The 19,367-nt window shown below is 41.0% G+C and overlaps 1 protein-coding gene across 1 annotated transcript in view; it reads right to left on the bottom strand.

Annotated features, from left to right (window-relative positions):
- Positions 1 to 19,367, bottom strand: part of LOC138357710 (uncharacterized) — a 37,472-nt gene that overhangs the window by 6,122 nt on the left and 11,983 nt on the right. The window contains exons 5-9 of the mRNA XM_069314697.1: positions 18,612 to 18,769; positions 17,199 to 17,550; positions 15,948 to 16,181; positions 7,788 to 7,945; positions 5,126 to 5,385 (exon numbers count right to left, since the gene is read on the bottom strand). Of these exons, the coding sequence (XP_069170798.1) occupies positions 5,126 to 5,385; positions 7,788 to 7,945; positions 15,948 to 16,181; positions 17,199 to 17,550; positions 18,612 to 18,769 (1,162 nt within the window). The remainder of the gene's footprint in view (positions 1 to 5,125; positions 5,386 to 7,787; positions 7,946 to 15,947; positions 16,182 to 17,198; positions 17,551 to 18,611; positions 18,770 to 19,367) is intronic.

Raw genomic sequence — 19,367 nt, 5'->3', positions numbered from 1 at the left:
ATAAATGTGCACTTGCACACACAGGTGAAAATACAAATATGTACAGTTAATTTTGGCTTGCTAGCCACAGCCTTTTATGGTGATTGATTGTGTTGACTAACTTGTCAACTACATGTGACCTACACTCACCTGACAGGCGTACACCATCTCTTGCCAGGTTTTGCCTATATGGTCTGGCTGTAAATTGAATGTAAGTGGCATACAATCGTACTCTCTTCCTCAGTCGAAAATTTATATATATTTGGCAGCCCTTTGGTAATATTCTAGACTCGCTCCCCAACGGTTATTATTGCTTAGTTGGCGAGGTTTCACCAATGTCAATACTACTGAACTGCTAAGAAGTTTAAATGAAGAAATTATTGTTTTGAGGTGATTAATTACCTCAGCTGGGTGTCGAGTAGGACGGATGTCATTACCACCTAGATAAATAATAGTTGGATGGTGAGGCTACTCTAACGCAGGTGTTAATGTGGAGTTATTATAGAAATTGTGAGCTGTTGCTCCTGGTAACATGAAGATTCTTACCTCAGTGTGAGGTATAGGTCTGAGTGTTGTGGGTAATTGACTGTGTCCCACCAGTGATACTTTATACATGAGGTATAAGCAGCAAATAAATTGGTGTGTATTAGGCTCACCTATGTGGTACTCCGCCAGTAGCCACAATTAATAAAATGTGGTTAGCCTAGATTATTACACATGGTAATTAGTTATGATTATGGTATTAATTGTAATATATCCGGTTCGATAAGGACCATATATTTGTGTTGGGAAGAAAGCTAACTCTCTATTTATTGATTGATGTTTAATTAATAGATTAATTTAAATTAATCGAAGGACCACCCTATTTTTACTGAAAAGGGAAACAGATAAAGGAATCGTAGATAAGGATTGAAATACCAGTGCTTATAGATAATGGAACTATTAAGAGTTATACTTCAAATCTTAATGGACTGTATATTAAATTAATGTTCGAAAATAAACTTTCCTTCCTTCACAAAATGGGGGGTTAATACCAGAAGTAAAATACTCCCAGTACGCTTCATCGAGGCTGGTTCTTCCTCGAATAAAATTAGTAATTCTTACTAAGTTATGTACAAATAAGCATTAAACAAATTGGTTAGTAACAAGAATATTATATGATGGTTAAATAAGAAACCATTCTCATTTAAATTTCATGAGGTTATCAAATTGTACTAGACGTCTCAAATCATATAAACGAAATATTCCTGACTGGTGATTAATTATCAACGTCACTTAATGAGAGAAAAATAACTGGAAAAGGATTCAGCTGCTTAGCTGTGATAGTGAATGGAGAAATAGAGGTGTGATGGCGTCGTCTGGTACTTGCTGTAACACGTGTGCCCGAGCTGGCGTGGGAAAGTGAGAGGACCACGACCGCTTTTAACACTAGCTGAAATTCCAATTAAATGTACCAATTGTTTACACCTAATATCCTGTGTCATCACTATTCAATAGAAGGAATAGAATTAATTCCTTGTGGACGTACTTGTTGTTTGGGGAGGTCATGCGGTGTGACGATGGACAGTACACAGAAAAATTATACAGAGATCTCATAATATAAATAATACTAGGGCACTTAACCTGCTGGTTGTCCACCGAAGCAATCCTTAGATTGCTACTGGAGCAATTGCATGCTCCTAGGCCGATTAACTGCAAGGGCCTATCGTAGAATTAATGGAAATTCGATTCTCCCTGGACGCAAGATGTACTTTGATGGCGTCACGCTCTCCAGTTGAAGCGCAAGTGGCGTCTCCACGCCTCCTTCCCTCAACCCTCCTCAAGCATTCGCAATAGAATTTAATAACGGATAGAAGATTCTTTTCGCTTAATAACTTTACGTAATGTGTTAATGAGAACAGGGTTGCAATTGTAGGGAATTAAATAATATCTATATTCTCGTTAAATGATGTTAATCGAGAAATGGAGAGAATTTCTATTTCCGCCATAGCGTTCGTATGTAACAGATAAAACTGTTATTTAGTGATAATCTTAGGTAATAACTCTCGGTTGTTGGATCATTAGGAGTTATATTATCTGTAGTTATTTATCGTATGGAATACTGATAAAATTAGAGAACCATATTCAATTCTCTAACATATTGGTAATAAATATGTTTAGATAGACATTATCTGACGCAATCCTGCCTCTCGATGTCGTGAGAATTTCAGTAATAAATGATCAGATAAAGAAATATTAATTTATGTTAGCATTACAGTTAATAGAGTTAATAGTTACTGTACTTAGCATACGATAGTGATATATTATGACACAACAGTAATGTATCAGTGTTGGAAATTTGCAACATATCTCCGGGAAGGAATAACTTGAGTCGCAGTTCAATATTGAGTACTGACGTACCTATCCCGAAGTTAATTTAATGTTAATACGTTAGTACACACATAACAGATGTCCCGTATTTGTCAAAGACAGATAAGACTCTAAGTCTTATAAAAGAAATTAAAGTTAAATGTAGAACATTGAATGAAAAATCATCTAAAGTTAATAACTACTAAAGCCTACAATGTACTCAGTGACTGGTATCGCGATGACGTGTAACAGTCTTACTAAGTCTTAAAGTTTTGTAAACTCATAGATTCTCTAGATGGAATAATGGTATAGTTGATAGCCTACATAAACAAATTAATGATTAAATTATACAATTCAAGGTAACTGAGAATCCACCGTGAGGTGAATGTCCTGGGTCATTGTGACTTGTAACTGATTTGTTACGAGACATCACCACACGGTATCATCATGACTACCTAAAATTGGGTGGTAAATTATTTGCTCCTAGTCAGAGCTATAATAGGCCTGTAGTTTCCGTTTACATTGATGAGCAGCGGCTCTAAGTGGGCGTGTGCTCCGTGGATCAGAATTGTTGTCCTCAGAAACTGTAGGTGAAGTTGGTTCTGTTAAACACTCTTGTTCTGCTAATTCGAGAGGTACCAACTTCTCTAATGTTTTTAGGGTAGTAATGCCTCGGCACAAAACCCGTACTACTCTCAGGATGTCTTGGTGATCTGGGTGAATAGAGACAATCTTGCCTATAGGCCATTCTGTCCTGGGACCATCACTGTCAATCAACACTAGGTCTCCTGGTTTGAGTTGAACTTTATTATAGGGGCTTGAAGCTCCATAGTGGTACTCTCGTAGAGCTGTGAGGTACTCTCGAGTCCCCACCACATTCCACCTTTCAATTACTCTCGAGAGATGTTGGTAACTTTCCACTAAATCACTCCAAGTCACATGGGAAGGGCCAACTGGATCCTCTTATGCCAAAGGTATCAGAGGACTCAGCAGGCCTCCATGTATTAAATTTGAGGGACTCAGGGGTTCTCTCTGTGAGTAGTCATCTAATAGGTAAGTTAAGGGGTGGTTGTTGACTCGCACCTCAATTTCTACAACGAGTGTTTGTAGTTCAGAGAAACTAATTTTCTGTCGATGCAAGGTCTTCCTTAAACATTTCTTGACAGTCCCTATCATACGTTCGTAGAACCCACCTTGCCAGGGGGCTCTGGGAGCCATAAATTTCCAGTGGCATTGTCGTCTCTGCATGACAGACTGCACTTGGATGATTCCATATCTCTCGTAGGCAGGCTTCTCCTGCCACAAAATTTGAACCATTATCGGATATCATTAGTTTGGGACAGGATCTGCGAGCTGCAAATCTACGAAAGGCTTGGATGAAGGCTTCTGCACTCATGTCTGAAGTCACTTCTAGATGTACGCCTCGTGTGGTTGCACACGTGAAGAGGCAAATATAAGCCTTCACTGGTACCTTATCTGGAGTGCCAGTGAGAAGTAAGGCTCCTTTGTAAACGACACCAGTGGTCTCAAAGGGACGAAGATGGACTACTCTCTCTTTAGGGAGTGGTGGAGGTCCTGGGTAAGGACATACTCGAGTGTCGTATCTTTTGCAGATTACACAGGACTTAATGAGTGATTTGACAGTTTGACGACCTTGGGGAAGCCAATATTTCTGTCTCAAGTCGGTGAGAGTGTCTAACACTCCACCATGTAAAGTATTATATTGACGATGGTGTAAAACTAGAAGTTTTGTAATAATGTGGTGACGTGGTAGAAGGATCGGATTCTTTGTATCCAAATTAATTTCTGCATGAAGCAGACGTCTTCCACACCTTAATATATTATGAGTGTTGGTATCATACCAGATACCGAGAGACTTGGTTAATTTATCTGGAAGATTTTCATATTCACTTCCATACACCTCTTGTTGTGCACGTTTGATCCAATACAGGATAGGATTGGGAAACTTATGTCTGATTCCTATCTTAGCAAGAAAATCAAACACATGTGCTGTCACTCTTAATAACTTACTCAAGTTGGAACAATTGTGAGGATTAATAGCTGAGATTCGATGAGGTTCTGGGTCTTTCATGGGAGTAGTGATACTGGTCACTATGACTTGTGGTTTCTGTATAGGCCACTGAACACTAACAAGCCATGAAGGTCCATTAAACCACATCGAAGACTTGATTAACTGTTTTAATGTTAAGCCTCTTGATTGGTAATCTGCAGGATTGTCCTTGGTGGGGACATGTCTGAATTTGTATCCCGCAGATAATTCATGAACTTCCCTAACACGATTACTAACGTAGGGAATTTTATTATTATTTTTTACCCATTGTAAGACTGCCTCATTGTCTGATCACACTACGATTTCACCAAAGTGAATATTATTGAGTGTCTTGGTCAGGCAATGAGCCAATCGTACTCCCACCAGCAATGCAGTTAACTCCATTTGAGGTAAAGATCTCTTCTTAAAGCAACTCTTGCTTTAGATGTGAGTAAAAATGATTGTACATTATTGACTAAGTAGGCTGCAGTGCCATACGCTTTGCCAGAGGTATTGCAAAAGACGTGCAAATTTGTGGGTAAGTTTTGTCCTGAGGCATTACGAGGAAATTTCAAAACACCTAATTGATTGAAATCCGTTGTGAGTATTTGCCATTTATCTTGCAACTCAATTGGCAACAGATCATCCCATCCCATATGTTTCGGCCAGCATTCCTGCATGAGGAGTTTGCCCCTTATTAAAATAGGGCTAAGTAAGTCCAAAGGGTCAAATGGTTGACTGACATACGAGAGTAATTTTCTCAGGGAAAGGGTTGAATTGTTGGTTTGTACTGATTTGACATTCATCTCGTCTGTAACTGTGTTCCATTCCACGCCCAGAACCTTTAATTGATTAAGCACCCGATAACCTGAAAATTCTTTCTCGATTATCTGGTTTAATGATTTGTTGTTTGAGGCCCATGATTGTAGTGACATATTGACTCCAAACAACTCACGGTTAGCCTCATGGTAGATTTCTACCAATTTGGATGTGTCATTAGTAGTTCCCTGGAAATTATTGACATACAAGTTGTCACTAATCTCTGCTTTATAAGGGCTGTCTGACTTCTACAAATGTGTATCTAATGTGGCTTGAAGTAGAAACGGTGAAGAAGTTGCACCGAATAGCACAGAGGCAAACTTGTAGGTTACGACGTCACTGTCAGGATCCAGTGGGTCCTTAATCCAGAGAAATTTGGTGTAATTACGATCCTCCTCTTGTAAGCCTACTCTAAGGAAAGCTTTACTGATATCAGCAGTATAAGCGAAAATACCAGTATGGAATCGTAACAATACGTCGTGTAACCTTTGTGTCAGGCTAGGTCCCGTTTGGAGACAATCTTTCAAGGACACGCTGTTTGCCTTCACTTTGGCACTACAGTTGAAAACGATACGTATTGGTGTCTTCAATGAATCTTTCACCACAGCGTGATGGGGTAAATAGTGACCTGTTTTTCGGTCATCATTATCAACAACTTCGATAAATTTATTGTGGAGTTGTTGTTGAATTAATTGATGATACATGTTCAATTTATCTGGCTGTTTCTTCAGCTGTATTAATTGAGACTGTAATTGAAAAGTTGCCATGTGATAATTAGCTGGAAGTTGTGGATGATTCAACTTCAATGGCAGTCTCACCCAGTATTGATTGTCTTTATAGACAACTGTGTTCAGATATTGCTGGTAAGTTCACGCATCATCGGGACTTGGTTTATCAGGGACAATACCTAAAGTGTCTAAATCCCATAGACGAAATACAGGTGGATCAGACTCATTATCTTCAGATATTTCTCTGAAATGTAGGGGTGACTGTTCCAAGCCTAGTCATGCCACTATTGAATTGTTAGTTTGTTGCTTGACGCAGTTTTTTTGTTGGAAAAGCACCGATCCAGTTAGCAATTTACCTCCAGCAGATGATAACAAATTCATTCCGTGTTGCCTGGCGCATCCTGTTATAAATTTGTAATAATAGTCAGCGCCTATTAGGATACCAACGTCTGTTAGGCAGTCAGAATTTATTTTGTATTCCGCTAGCCTCATGCGGTTACGTCTGAGATATCTTGCAGTGCGAGCTAGTCCTGTGACCTGCAGGTCTGAAGGAAGTTTATCTACTACCACCGTTTGTATTGGACTAGTGGAAGATCCAAGTCTCACCAACACCTTGGCTACTTGGTATTCACGAGGTCCACTATTAGTCAAGAACCCAGAGATATTCAGTTTCACACTTTTGGCAGGTTTTAATTTCAACTGTTCGACTAATTGTTGTGTGATGAAAGTTTTCTGTGATCTTTGATCAAAGAGACCTCTAGTGTTAACTCTAGACTTCCTATTAATTAGTTTGAGTTGAGCTGTAGGCAGAGTAGTATTATTGCCTGACTCAGTAGCAAGTACATTTATTTCTTGGTGTACTTTGCAATATTGTACTGTGGTAAAATTCATAGAATCCTCCCTAGGTGTCACAGAAGGTGAAGAAGTTTTTTCTACATAAGGCATAATGATGCACACCTTTGTTGCATCTACTGCACAACCGTAGATGTACTACACATTTCCTGGGATCATGAGAACCCATGCACTTGGTGCATCCGTGTAACTCTTGTAGCCGTTTAATCCTGGTATTAAAGTTAGGATAAACACTGCATTTGTAGGTGGCATGTTCTTGTTCACACAACAGACACTTTCTCGCTCTTGCTGAGTTTGTACTTTTAGTAGATACATCAGTTGCAACGTTAGAGGGAGATACTGAATAAATACCTACACTTCCACTCCTTTTCCCAGTGGATGGAGCAGTCTTAGGTTTGAATTTATTGGACTTATTCAAAGTCGATTTGGGTTTGACTGAGTTGTCAAGGTTAGGTTGTTTAGACTGAGGTTTAATCTTATCATGAGTTTTCAACCTGTTAACCGTTATTCTCAGTCCCTCGAATATTTGCTCGAGAGTGAGAAACTTGGTTTTATAGTGCGAGCAGATTTCTGCTAAAATATTTCGAGGGAATTTCCTCTGAAAAAGTAACTTAATTGACCATTCGGAGGCTGGTACATCAACTTTAGTACCTAAGGCCTTCACTAGAGACTCTACTTCTAGCCTGAAGCTTTGAAGTGAGTCTGGTCGGTTACTTGGTGCATTCAGATCCAGTAACTGGTAATACAGGTTAGCTATACTCAACTCCTTGTTGCAATAGTTCAACTTTAGTAGTTTTATAGCTTCCTCATAATTACTTGCAGTGAGAGCTAGGTTATTTATGACCTTTTTAGCCTCCCCTTTGAGAAGACTGATTAGGTAAGAGAATTTAAAAACTCTGTCAAGAGAAGGTTTTTTTATGTATATGAACTTCAAATGAAGTCCAAAAAGTGTCCCAATTTTCTTCATCCAGCTCTGCAAATGTAGGCAAGTCTAAAGTAGGCAGACGAACCTCAGGTAATTGATTACTGGATTGAGACATAGTATTATTTGCATTGGATTTATGTTGATTTACTATATTGGATAGTACATTAAGTTTATCTTGAGTCTCATCTTCATACTGAGAAATTTCTGCTAGAGTTTGATCTATTTCATTAGGATCAGTTTCAGCTGCATTCAGTATGTTGAGATAAGACTGGTATTAGATCTGACTTGATCAAATTTGAGACCAGCTACTCTCAATGATGTTTCTAATTGATGGTAATCAATGGGAGTTGCTTTAGACAAATTATCAGACTTATTAATCAGTCTGGTTAAATGACCTTTAATGTCAATATAGGTTCTCCTTAACTGTTCAGGAGTAGCCATGATGGCTTTAAGTCCAAGTTTCATAGGACTTGAATAAGTATTGCTAATGTATCTTGGGTACTTGCCCATTAGTCGACAAGTAAATTGAATATAGCCTAAATTAATCTCGCTAAATTGAACTCTTCCTCACTCGAGGTTAAATGTACCTACCTAACAATAAGTAGCTAAGGATTTTGGGCAGTATTTGAATGTCACCATTAAACTTTCTTCTGGCTAGCTCTTCATTATCACCATTAGATGTAATAGGCATCATTCAGCAGCACTCAAAATTCATATACAAAATAATTATTATGTATATACTCTAATCAGAGTTACTATGAAGTTTGAATCCCACCCATGGTAGGATCAGCACAAGAATGAATAATGTAAGCACTACTGACTAGTCCAAGACTAGTTGAAAGGGTTTCTACTAAAAAAAGTTATTTAGTCTGCATTTGTGCAAAACTCAGCACAATCACAGCCTAAATTCCTACCTAATAAAGGTTGGCATAAATTAATTTATGGTGAAATAATGTAAATATATAGTTGTGCTGTGTTTTTGTTTTTTTAGATTTTATAGTTTATATAAATGTGCACTTGCACACACAGGTGAAAATATAAATATGTACAGGTAATTTTGGCTTGCTAGCCACAGCCTTTTATGGTGATTGATTGTGTTGACTAACTTGTCAACTACATGTGACCTAGACTCACCTGACAGGCGTACACCATCTCTTGCCAGGTTTTGCCTATATGGTCTGGCTGTAAATTGAATGTAAGTGGCATACAATCGTACTCTCTTCCTCAGTCGAAAATTTATATATATTTGGCAGCCCTTTGGTAATATTCTAGACTCGCTCCCCAACGGTTATTATTGCTTAGTTGGCGAGGTTTCACCAATGTCAATACTACTGAACTGCTAACAAGTTTAAATGAAGAAATTATTGTTTTAAGGTGATTAATTACCTCATCTGGGTGTTGTTGTTGTTGTTGAGTTAGGGGCGACGACGATCGTGGGATCGGATGCGCCCCGGCGTACCCGTGAAGGGTGAATCGCAAAGCCAGGAAAGGCGAAACGCTAAGCCAAAACGCGAAACGAGTGACGCCAAGCACTAGAAACTAATATGCCACACGGCAAAGCTACGCACAAAGGGAGAGGCAGAAGCACATAACAGAACAGGGCAAACAAACAGCCAGAAGGGCACACAGCATGTCATAGAGCAAATACACAAGAAATCAGAGCGCATACTTGCCCGGGAACTTGGCCCGCGGGAATCTTACATTGAACGCCTCCCAGAGCACCCATTGCCAAGGGTCGCGTCCGTCCACCGGGGACGCCATAACATCCGGAACCGGGGCAACAAACACCTGCAAACTGGGGACCCAGATGGTAGAACTCATGAGGCGAGAAGTCGCCACTCGCCCCCACAGGAAGGGAACTTGCCCCCCACGAAAGCACTCCGGTCCGTCAGACAGCAGTAACTCGGCAATCTTCGACCAGTGACCCGGTGGCATCACAGACGCCGGCAACACGTCCCCCAGGGCCCCAACGCGCACCCGCACCACAGGGGTACCCGCGGCCCCGGGCACACCACCAGACGACAGCAGGGAACCCGGACGGCGCGCATCCTTCCGTAACGTCACCACCAGGCCACGCCCAGCACCAGAGTCCACACCATCCCTGGCAGCGGAAGCCACCACCCCCCACTGCGGAGAGTCCCCCGGCGGAGAAAGAACCGAAGGCACGTCCGAGACACAGGCACCAGCACCGGCAGGCACATGGACCTCCGCCACCACGAACCGCGGAGACATCGACGCATCCGTATCCACACTGTCAACATCCGAAGCCCTACAGTCACTGAAGGCACCAACGTCGGCCCAGGAAGAAGACGAACGCCGGGAACGTTTGGGCACCGGCCGGATATCGTCCGAGCCGGTAAGTGACCCAGAAACACGGGTACCACGAGCCGAAGGAACCGACGCCAGGACGGCAGCAGCCTCTACCACAGGAGGAACCGGGCCACACACAGCAGGAGGCTCCGCAGTCACCCCAGCACCAAGCACATCCGGGACCCAAGTCACGGACACAGGGCCAGGCGCAGCATCAGAAGACGAGGGAGAAGACAGCGACGTCACACAGGGAGCTCCAGGAAGGCCCACGGGAGCAGTTGGAACAGCAACAGGATCAGGCAGACCAACCGACGGTACCTCAAGAACCGGAGGAGGGACGACAAGAACCGGAGGAACGGCAGGCGCCGCCGGGGAAGCTGCAGCAGCAGACGGGACGCGCACCACCTCATCAACATCACCGGAGACAGCCTCCAGAGGAAGCGGCGGGAAATCCTCGTCGCGGAACAAGTTGACAGGAGCAGCAGGGGCCTCAGAGCATCCGGCAGCCTGATGCCCCAACAGGCCACACCGGAAACAGGTACGAGGCTGCCGGGCATAATACACCCGGACGTAGTACCCCATAAGCCGGACAGAAGAAGGTATATCCGACCGCAGGCGCATCCCCAACGTGCGAATGTTTGTACGCCTCCCAGCATACCGCCCCGAGGAGAGCGTGTTCACCCGCACGCTGACAACAGTACCAAAACCCCCGAAGTAACGCCGGAGGAGGTCATCAGGGAATTCCAGGGGCGCACCATGGATACTGACATAAGTCAGGGCACCACTGCGGTCCGAAATCGCCACAGAGCCGGCAACGTCTGGCAACGGCAACGTACGCCCCTCGTACCGACGGAGGAAGTCCCGGTACTCGTCCTCCCCCACGAACTTAATAACAACCCGATGGGCCGAAACTAGCTCCACACCGTAAACAGCTTCCACCGGAACACGAAGCATGTCACACATCACCATCTCGATGGTCGGATAACCAGCCTTACAAGTAAACTCCAGGCCCACGGAGTTCACACGCTGAACAGGAGGAAGATGGCCCCCCATGTCAGAACTGCCACGTCAACGCAGCCAGGCAGGCAACAAAACTGGTAGGGCAATGACGCCCACACCACCTGGCGACCAAAACAGCAAACAACTCCAACAGCCACGGAGGGTCGAGAAACGTCCTCACTCCACGGCTGCCAACAGTCGACTCCTCATCTGGGTGTCGAGTAGGACGGATGTCATTACCACCTAGATAAATAATAGTTGGATGGTGAGGCTACTCTAACGCAGGTGTTAATGTGGAGTTATTATAGAAATTGTGAGCTGTTGCTCCTGGTAACATGAAGATTCTTACCTCAGTGTGAGGTATAGGTCTGAGTGTTGTGGGTAATTGACTGTGTCCCACCAGTGATACTTTATACATGAGGTATAAGCAGCAAATAAATTGGTGTGTATTAGGCTGACCTATGTGGTACTCCGCCAGTAGCCACAATTAATAAAATGTGGTTAGCCTAGATTATTACACATGGTAATTAGTTATGATTATGGTATTAATTGTAATATATCCGGTTCGATAAGGACCATATATTTGTGTTGGGAAGAAAGCTTACTCTCTATTTATTGATTGATGTTTAATTAATAGATTAATTTAAATTAATCGAAGGACCACCCTATTTTTACTGAAAAGGGAAACAGATAAAGGAATCGTAGATAAGGATTGAAATACCAGTGCTTATAGATAATGGAACTATTAAGAGTTATACTTCAAATCTTAATGGACTGTATATTAAATTAATGTTCGAAAATAAACTTTCCTTCCTTCACAAAATGGGGGGTTAATACCAGAAGTAAAATACTCCCAGTACGCTTCATCGAGACTGGTTCTTCCTCGAATAAAATTAGTAATTCTTAATAAGTTATGTACAAATAAGCATTAAAGAAATTGGTTAGTAACAAGAATATTATATGATGGTTAAATAAGAAACCATTCTCATTTAAATTTCATGAGGTTATCAAATTGTACTAGATGTCTCAAATCATATAAACGAAATATTCCTGACTGGTGATTAATTATCAACGTCACTTAATGAGAGAAAAATAACTGGAAAAGGATTCAGCTGCTTAGCTGTGATAGTGAATGGAGAAATAGAGGTGTGATGGCGTCGTCTGGTACTTGCTGTAACACGTGTGCCCGAACGTAGCGTGGGAAAGTGAGAGGACCACGACCGCTTTTAACACAAGCTGAAATTCCAATTAAATGTACCAATTGTTTACACCAAATATCCTGTATCATCACTATTCAATAGAAGGAATAGAATTAATTCCTTGTGGACGTACTTGTTGTTTGGGGAGGTCATGCGGTGTGATGATGGACAGTACACAGAAAAATTATACAGAGATCTCATAATATAAATAATACTAGGGCACTTAACCTGCTGGTTGTCCACCGAAGCAATCCTTAGATTGCTACTGGAGCAATTGCATGCTCCTAGGCCGATTAACTGCAAGGGCCTATCGTAGAATTGATGGAAATTCGATTCTCCCTGGACGCACGATGTACTTTGATGGCGTCACGCTCTCCAGTTGAAGCGCAAGTGGCGTCTCCACGCCTCCTTCCCTCAACCCTCCTCAAGCATTCGCAATAGAATTTAATAACGGATAGAAGATTCTTTTCGCTTAATAACTTTACGTAATGCGTTAATGAGAACAGGGTTGCAATTGTAGGGAATTAAATAATATCTATATTCTCGTTAAATGGTGTTAATCGAGAAATGGAGAGAATTTCTATTTCCGCCATAGCGTTCGTATGTAACAGATAAAACTGTTATTTAGTGATAATCTTAGGTAATAACTCTCGGTTGTTGGATCATTAGGAGTTATATTATCTGTAGTTATTTATCGTATGGAATATTGATAAAATTAGAGAACCATATTCAATTCTCTAACATATTAGTAATAAATATGTTTAGATAGACATTATCTGACGCAATCCTGCCTCTCGATGTCGTGAGAATTTCAGTAATAAATGATCAGATAAAGAAATATTAATTTATGTTAGCACTACAGTTAATAGTTACTGTACTTAGCATATGATAGTGATGTATTATGACAAAACAGTAATGTATCAGTGTTGGAAATTTGCAACATATCTCCGGGGGGAATAACTTGAGTCGCAGTTCAATATTGAGTACTGACGTACCTATCCCGAAGTTAATTTAATGTTAATACGTTAGTACACACATAACAGATGTCCCGTATTTGTCAAAGACAGATAAGACATTAAGTCTTATAAAAGAAATTAAAGTTAAATGTAGAACATTGAATGAAAAATCATCTAAAGTTAATAACTACTAAAGCCTACAATGTACTCAGTGACTGGTATCGCAATGACATGTAAGAGTCTTACTAAGTCTTAAAGTTTTGTAAACTCATAGATTCTCTAGATGGAATAATGGTATAGTTGATAGCCTACATAAACAAATTAATGATTAAATTATACAATTCAAGGTAACTGAGAATCCACCGTGAGGTGAATGTCCTGGGTCATTGTGACTTGTAACTGATTTGTTACGAGACATCACCACACGGTATCATCATGACTACCTAAAATTGGATGGTAAATTATTTGCTCCTAGTCAGAGCTATAATAGGCCTGTAGTTTCCGTTTACATTGATGAGCAGCGGCTCTAAGTGGGCGTGTGCTCCGTGGATCAGAATTGTTGTCCTCAGAAACTGTAGGTGAAGTTGGTTCTGTTAAACACTCTTGTTCTGCTAATTCGAGAGGTACCAACTTCTCTAATGTTTTTAGGGTAGTAATGCCTCGGCACAAAACCCGTACTACTCTCAGGATGTCTTGGTGATCTGGGTGAATAGAGACAATCTTGCCTATAGGCCATTCTGTCCTGGGACCATCACTGTCAATCAACACTAGGTCTCCTGGTTTGAGTTGAACTTTATTATAGGGGCTTGAAGCTCCATAGTGGTACTCTCGTAGAGCTGTGAGGTACTCTCGAGTCCCCACCTCATTCCACCTTTCAATTACTCTCGAGAGATGTTGGTAACTTTCCACTAAATCACTCCAAGTCACATGGGAAGGGCCAACTGGATCCTCTTCTGCCAAAGGTATCAGAGGGCTCAGCAGGCCCCCATGTATTAAATGTGAGGGACTCAGGGGTTCTCTCTGTGAGTAGTCATCTAATAGGTAAGTTAAGGGGTGGTTGTTGACTCGCACCTCAATTTCTACAACGAGTGTTTGTAGTTCAGAGAAACTAATTTTCTGTCGATGCAAGGTCTTCCTTAAACATTTCTTGACAGTCCCTATCATACGTTCGTAGAACCCACCTTGCCAGGGGGCTCTGGGAGCTATAAATTTCCAGTGGCATTGTCGTCTCTGCATGACAGACTGCACTTGGATGATTCCATATCTCTCGTAGGCAGGCTTCTCCTGCCACAAAATTTGAACCATTATCGGATATCATTAGTTTGGGACAGGATCTGCGAGCTGCAAATCTACGAAAGGCTTGGATGAAGGCTTCTGCACTCAAGTCTGAAGTCACTTCTAAATGTACGCCTCGTGTGGTTGCACACGTGAAGAGGCAAATATAAGCCTTCACTGGTACCTTATCTGGAGTGCCAGTGAGAAGTAAGGCTCCTTTGTAATCGACACCAGTGGTCTCAGAGGGACGAAGATGGACTACTCTCTCTTTAGGGAGTGGTGGAGGTCCTGGGTAAGGACACACTCGAGTGTCGTATCTTTTGCAGATTACACAGGACTTAATGAGTGATTTGACAGTTTGACGACCTTGGGGAAGCCAATATTTCTGTCTCAAGTCGGTGAGAGTGTCTAACACTCCACCATGTAAAGTATTATATTGACGATGGTGTAAAACTAGAAGTTTCGTAATAATGTGGTGACGTGGTAGAAGGATCGGATTCTTTGTATCCAAATGAATTTCTGCATGAAGCAGACGTCTTCCACACCTTAATATATTATGAGTGTTGGTATCATACCAGATACCTAGAGACTTGGTTAATTTATCTGGAAGATTTTCATATTCACTTCCATACACCTCTTGTTGTGCACGTTTGATCCAATACAGGATAGGATTGGGAAACTTATGTCTGATTCCTATCTTAGCAAGAAAATCAAACACATGTGCTGTCACTCTTAATAACTTACTCAAGTTGGAACAATTGTGAGGATTAATAGCTGAGATTCGATGAGGTTCTGGGTCTTTCATGGGAGTAGTGATACTGGTCACTATGACTTGTGGTTTCTGTTTAGGCCACTGAACACTAACAAGCCATGAAGGTCCATTAAACCACATCGAAAACTTGATTAGCTGTTTTAATGTTAAGCCTCTTGATTGGTAATCTGCAGGATTGTCCTTGGTGGGGACATGTCTGAATTTGTATCCCGCAGATAATTCATGAATTTCCCTAACACGATTACTAACGTAGGGAATTTTATTATTATTTTTTACCCATTGTAAGACTGCCTCATTGTCTGACCACACTACGATTTCACCAAAGTGAATATTATTGAGTGTCTTGGTCAGGCAATGAGCCAATCGTACTCCCACCAGCAATGCAGTTAACTCCATTTGAGGTAAAGATCTCTTCTTAAAGCAACTCTTGCTTTAGATGTGAGTAAAAATGATTGTACATTATTGACGAAGTAGGCTGCAGTGCCATACGCTTTGCCAGAGGCATTGCAAAAGACGTGCAAATTTGTGGGTAAGTTTTGTCCTGAGGCATTACGAGGAAATTTCAAAACACCTAATTGATTGAAATCCGTTGTGAGTATTTGCCATTTATCTTGCAACTCAATTGGCAACAGATCATCCCATCCCATATGTTTCTGCCAGCATTCCTGCATGAGGAGTTTGCCCCTTATTAAAATAGGGCTAAGTAAGCCCAAAGGGTCAAATGGTTGACTTACATACGAGAGTAATTTTCTCATGGAAAGGTTTGAATTGTTGGTTTGTACTGATTTGACATTCATCTCGTCTGTAACTGTGTTCCATTCCACGCCCAGAACCTTTTAATTGATTAGGCACCCGATAACCTGAAAATTCTTTCTCGATTATTTGGTTTAATGATTTGTTGTTTGAGGCCCATGATTGTAGTGGCATATTGGCTCCAAACAACTCACGGTTAGCCTCATGGTAGATTTCTACCAATTTGGATGTGTCATTAGTAGTTCCCTGGAAATTATTGACATACAAGTTGTCACTAATCTCTGCTTTATAAGGGCTGTCTGACTTCTACAAATGTGTATCTAATGTGGCTTGAAGTAGAAACGGTGAAGAAGTTGCACCGAATAGCACAGAGGCAAACTTGTAGGTTACGACGTCACTGTCAGGATCCAGTGGGTCCTTAATCCAGAGAAATTTGGTGTAATTACGATCCTCCTCTTGTAAGCCTACTCTAAGGAAAGCTTTACTGATATCAGCAGTATAAGCGAAAATACCAGTATGGAATCGTAACAATACGTCGTGTAACATTTGTGTCAGGCTAGGTCCCGTTTGGAGACATTCATTCAAGGACACGCTGTTTGCCTTCACTTTGGCACTACAGTTGAAAACGATACGTATTGGTGTCTTCAATCAATCTTTCACCACAGCGTGATGGGGTAAATAGTGACCTGTTTTTCGGTCATCATTATCAACAACTTCGATAAATTTATTGTGGAGTTGTTGTTGAATTAATTGATGATACATGTTCAATTTATCTGGCTGTTTCTTCAGCTGTATTAATTGAGACTGTAATTGAAAAGCTGCCATGTGATAATTAGCTGGAAGTTGTGGATGATTCAACTTCCATGGCAGTCTCACCCAGTATTGTTTGTCTTTATAGACAACTGTGTTCAGATATTGCTGGTAAGTTCACGCATCATCAGGACTTGGTTTATCAGGGACAATACCGAAAGTGTCTAAATCCCACAGACGAAATACAGGTGGATCAGACTCATTATCTTCAGATATTTCTCTGAAATGTAGGGGTGACTGTTCCAAGCCTAGTCATGCCACTATTGAATTGTTAGTTTGTTTGTTGCTTGACGCAGTTTTTTTGATGGAAAGCACCGGTCCAGTAAGCAATTTACCTCCAGCAGATGACAACAAATTCATTCCGTGTTGTCTGGTGCATCCTGTTATAAATTTGTAATAATACTCAGCGCCTATTAGGATACCAACATCTGTTAGGCAGTCAGAATTTATTTTGTAATCCGCTAGCCTCATGCGGTTACGTCTGAGATATCTTGCAGTGCGAGCTAGTCCTGTGACCTGCAGGTCTGAAGGAAGTTTATCTACTACCACCGTTTGTATTGGACTAGTGGAAGATCCAAGTCTCACCAACACCTTGGCTACTTGGTATTCACGAGGTCCACTATTAGTCAAGAACCCAGAGATATTCAGTTTCACACTTTTGGCAGGTTTTAATTTCAACTGTTCGACTAATTGTTGTGTGATGAAAGTTTTCTGTGATCTTTGATCAAAGAGACCTCTAGTGTTAACTCTAGACTTCCTATTAATTAGGTTGAGCTGTAGGCAGAGTAGTATTATTGCCTGACTCAGTAGCAAGTACATTTATTTCTTGGTGTACCTTGCAATATTGTACTGTGGTAAAATTCATAGAATCCTCCCTAGGTGTCACAGATTGTGAAGAAGTTTTTTCTACATAAGGCATAATGATGCACACCTTTGTTGCATCTACTGCACAACCGTAGATGTACTACACATTTCTTGGATCATGAGAACCCATGCACTTGGTGCATCCGTGTAACTCTTGTAGCCGTTTAATCCTGGTATTAAAGTTAGGATAAACACTGCATTTGTAGGTGGCATGTTCTTGTTCACACAACAGACACTTTCTCGCTCTTGCTGAGTTTGTACTTTTAGTAGATACATCAGTTGCAACGTCAGAGGGAGATACTGAATAAATACCTACACTTCCACTCCTTTTCCCAGTGGATGGAGCAGTCTTAGGTTTGAATTTATTGGACTTATTCAAAGTCGATTTGGGTTTGACTGAGTTGTCAAGGTTAGGTTGTTTAGACTGAGGTTTAATCTTATCATGAGTTTTCAACCTGTTAACCGTTATTCTCAGTCCCTCGAATATTTGCTCGAGAGTGAGAAACTTGGTTTTATAGTGCGAGCAGATTTCTGCTAAAATATTTCGAGGGAATTTCCTCTGAAAAAGTAACTTAATTGACCATTCGGAGCCTGGTACATCAACTTTAGTACCTAAGGCCTTCACTAGAGACTCTACTTCTAGCCTGAAGCTTTGAAGTGAGTCTGGTCGGTTACTTGGTGCATTCAGATCCAGTAACTGGTAATACAGGTTAGCTATACTCAACTCCTTGTTGCAATAGTTCAACTTTAGTAGTTTTATAGCTTCCTCATAATTACTTGCAGTGAGAGCTAGGTTATTTATGACCTTTTTAGCCTCCCCTTTGAGAAGACTGATTAGGTAAGAGAATTTAAAAACTCTGTCAAGAGAAGGTTTTTTTATGTATATGAACTTCAAATGAAGTCCAAAAAGTGTCCCAATTTTCTTCATCCAGCTCTGCAAATGTAGGCAAGTCTAAAGTAGGCAGACGAACCTCAGGTAATTGATTACTGGATTGAGACATAGTATTATTTGCATTGGATTTATGTTGATTTACTATATTGGATAGTACATTAAGTTTATCTTGAGTCTCATCTTCATACTGAGAAATTTCTGCTAGAGTTTGATCTATTTCATTAGGATCAGTTTCAGCTGCATTCAGTATGTTGAGATAAGACTGGTATTAGATCTGACTTGATCAAATTTGAGACCAGCTACTCTCAATGATGTTTCTAATTGATGGCAATCAATGGGAGTTGCTTTAGACAAATTATCAGACTTATTAATCAGTCTGGTTAAATGACCTTTAATGTCAATATAGGTTCTCCTTAACTGTTCAGGAGTAGCCATGATGGCTTTAAGTCCAAGTTTCATAGGACTTGAATAAGTATTGCTAATGTATCTTGGGTACTTGCCCATTAGTCGACAAGTAAATTGAATATAGCCTAAATTAATCTCGCTAAATTGAACTCTTCCTCACTCGAGGTTAAATGTACCTACCTAACAATAAGTAGCTAAGGATTTTGGGCAGTATTTGAATGTCACCATTAAACTTTCTTCTGGCTAGCTCTTCATTATCACCATTAGATGTAATAGGCATCATTCAGCAGCACTCAAAATTCATATACAAAATAATTATTATGTATATACTCTAATCAGAGTTACTATGAAGTTTGAATCCCACCCATGGTAGGATCAGCACAAGAATGAATAATGTAAGCACTACTGACTAGTCCAAGACTAGTTGAAA

The sequence above is a fragment of the Procambarus clarkii genome, chromosome 79 (genome assembly GCF_040958095.1).
Source record: "Procambarus clarkii isolate CNS0578487 chromosome 79, FALCON_Pclarkii_2.0, whole genome shotgun sequence".
Taxonomy (NCBI): Eukaryota; Metazoa; Arthropoda; class Malacostraca; order Decapoda; family Cambaridae; genus Procambarus; species Procambarus clarkii.
This window is presented reverse-complemented; position numbering and strand designations above follow the sequence as displayed.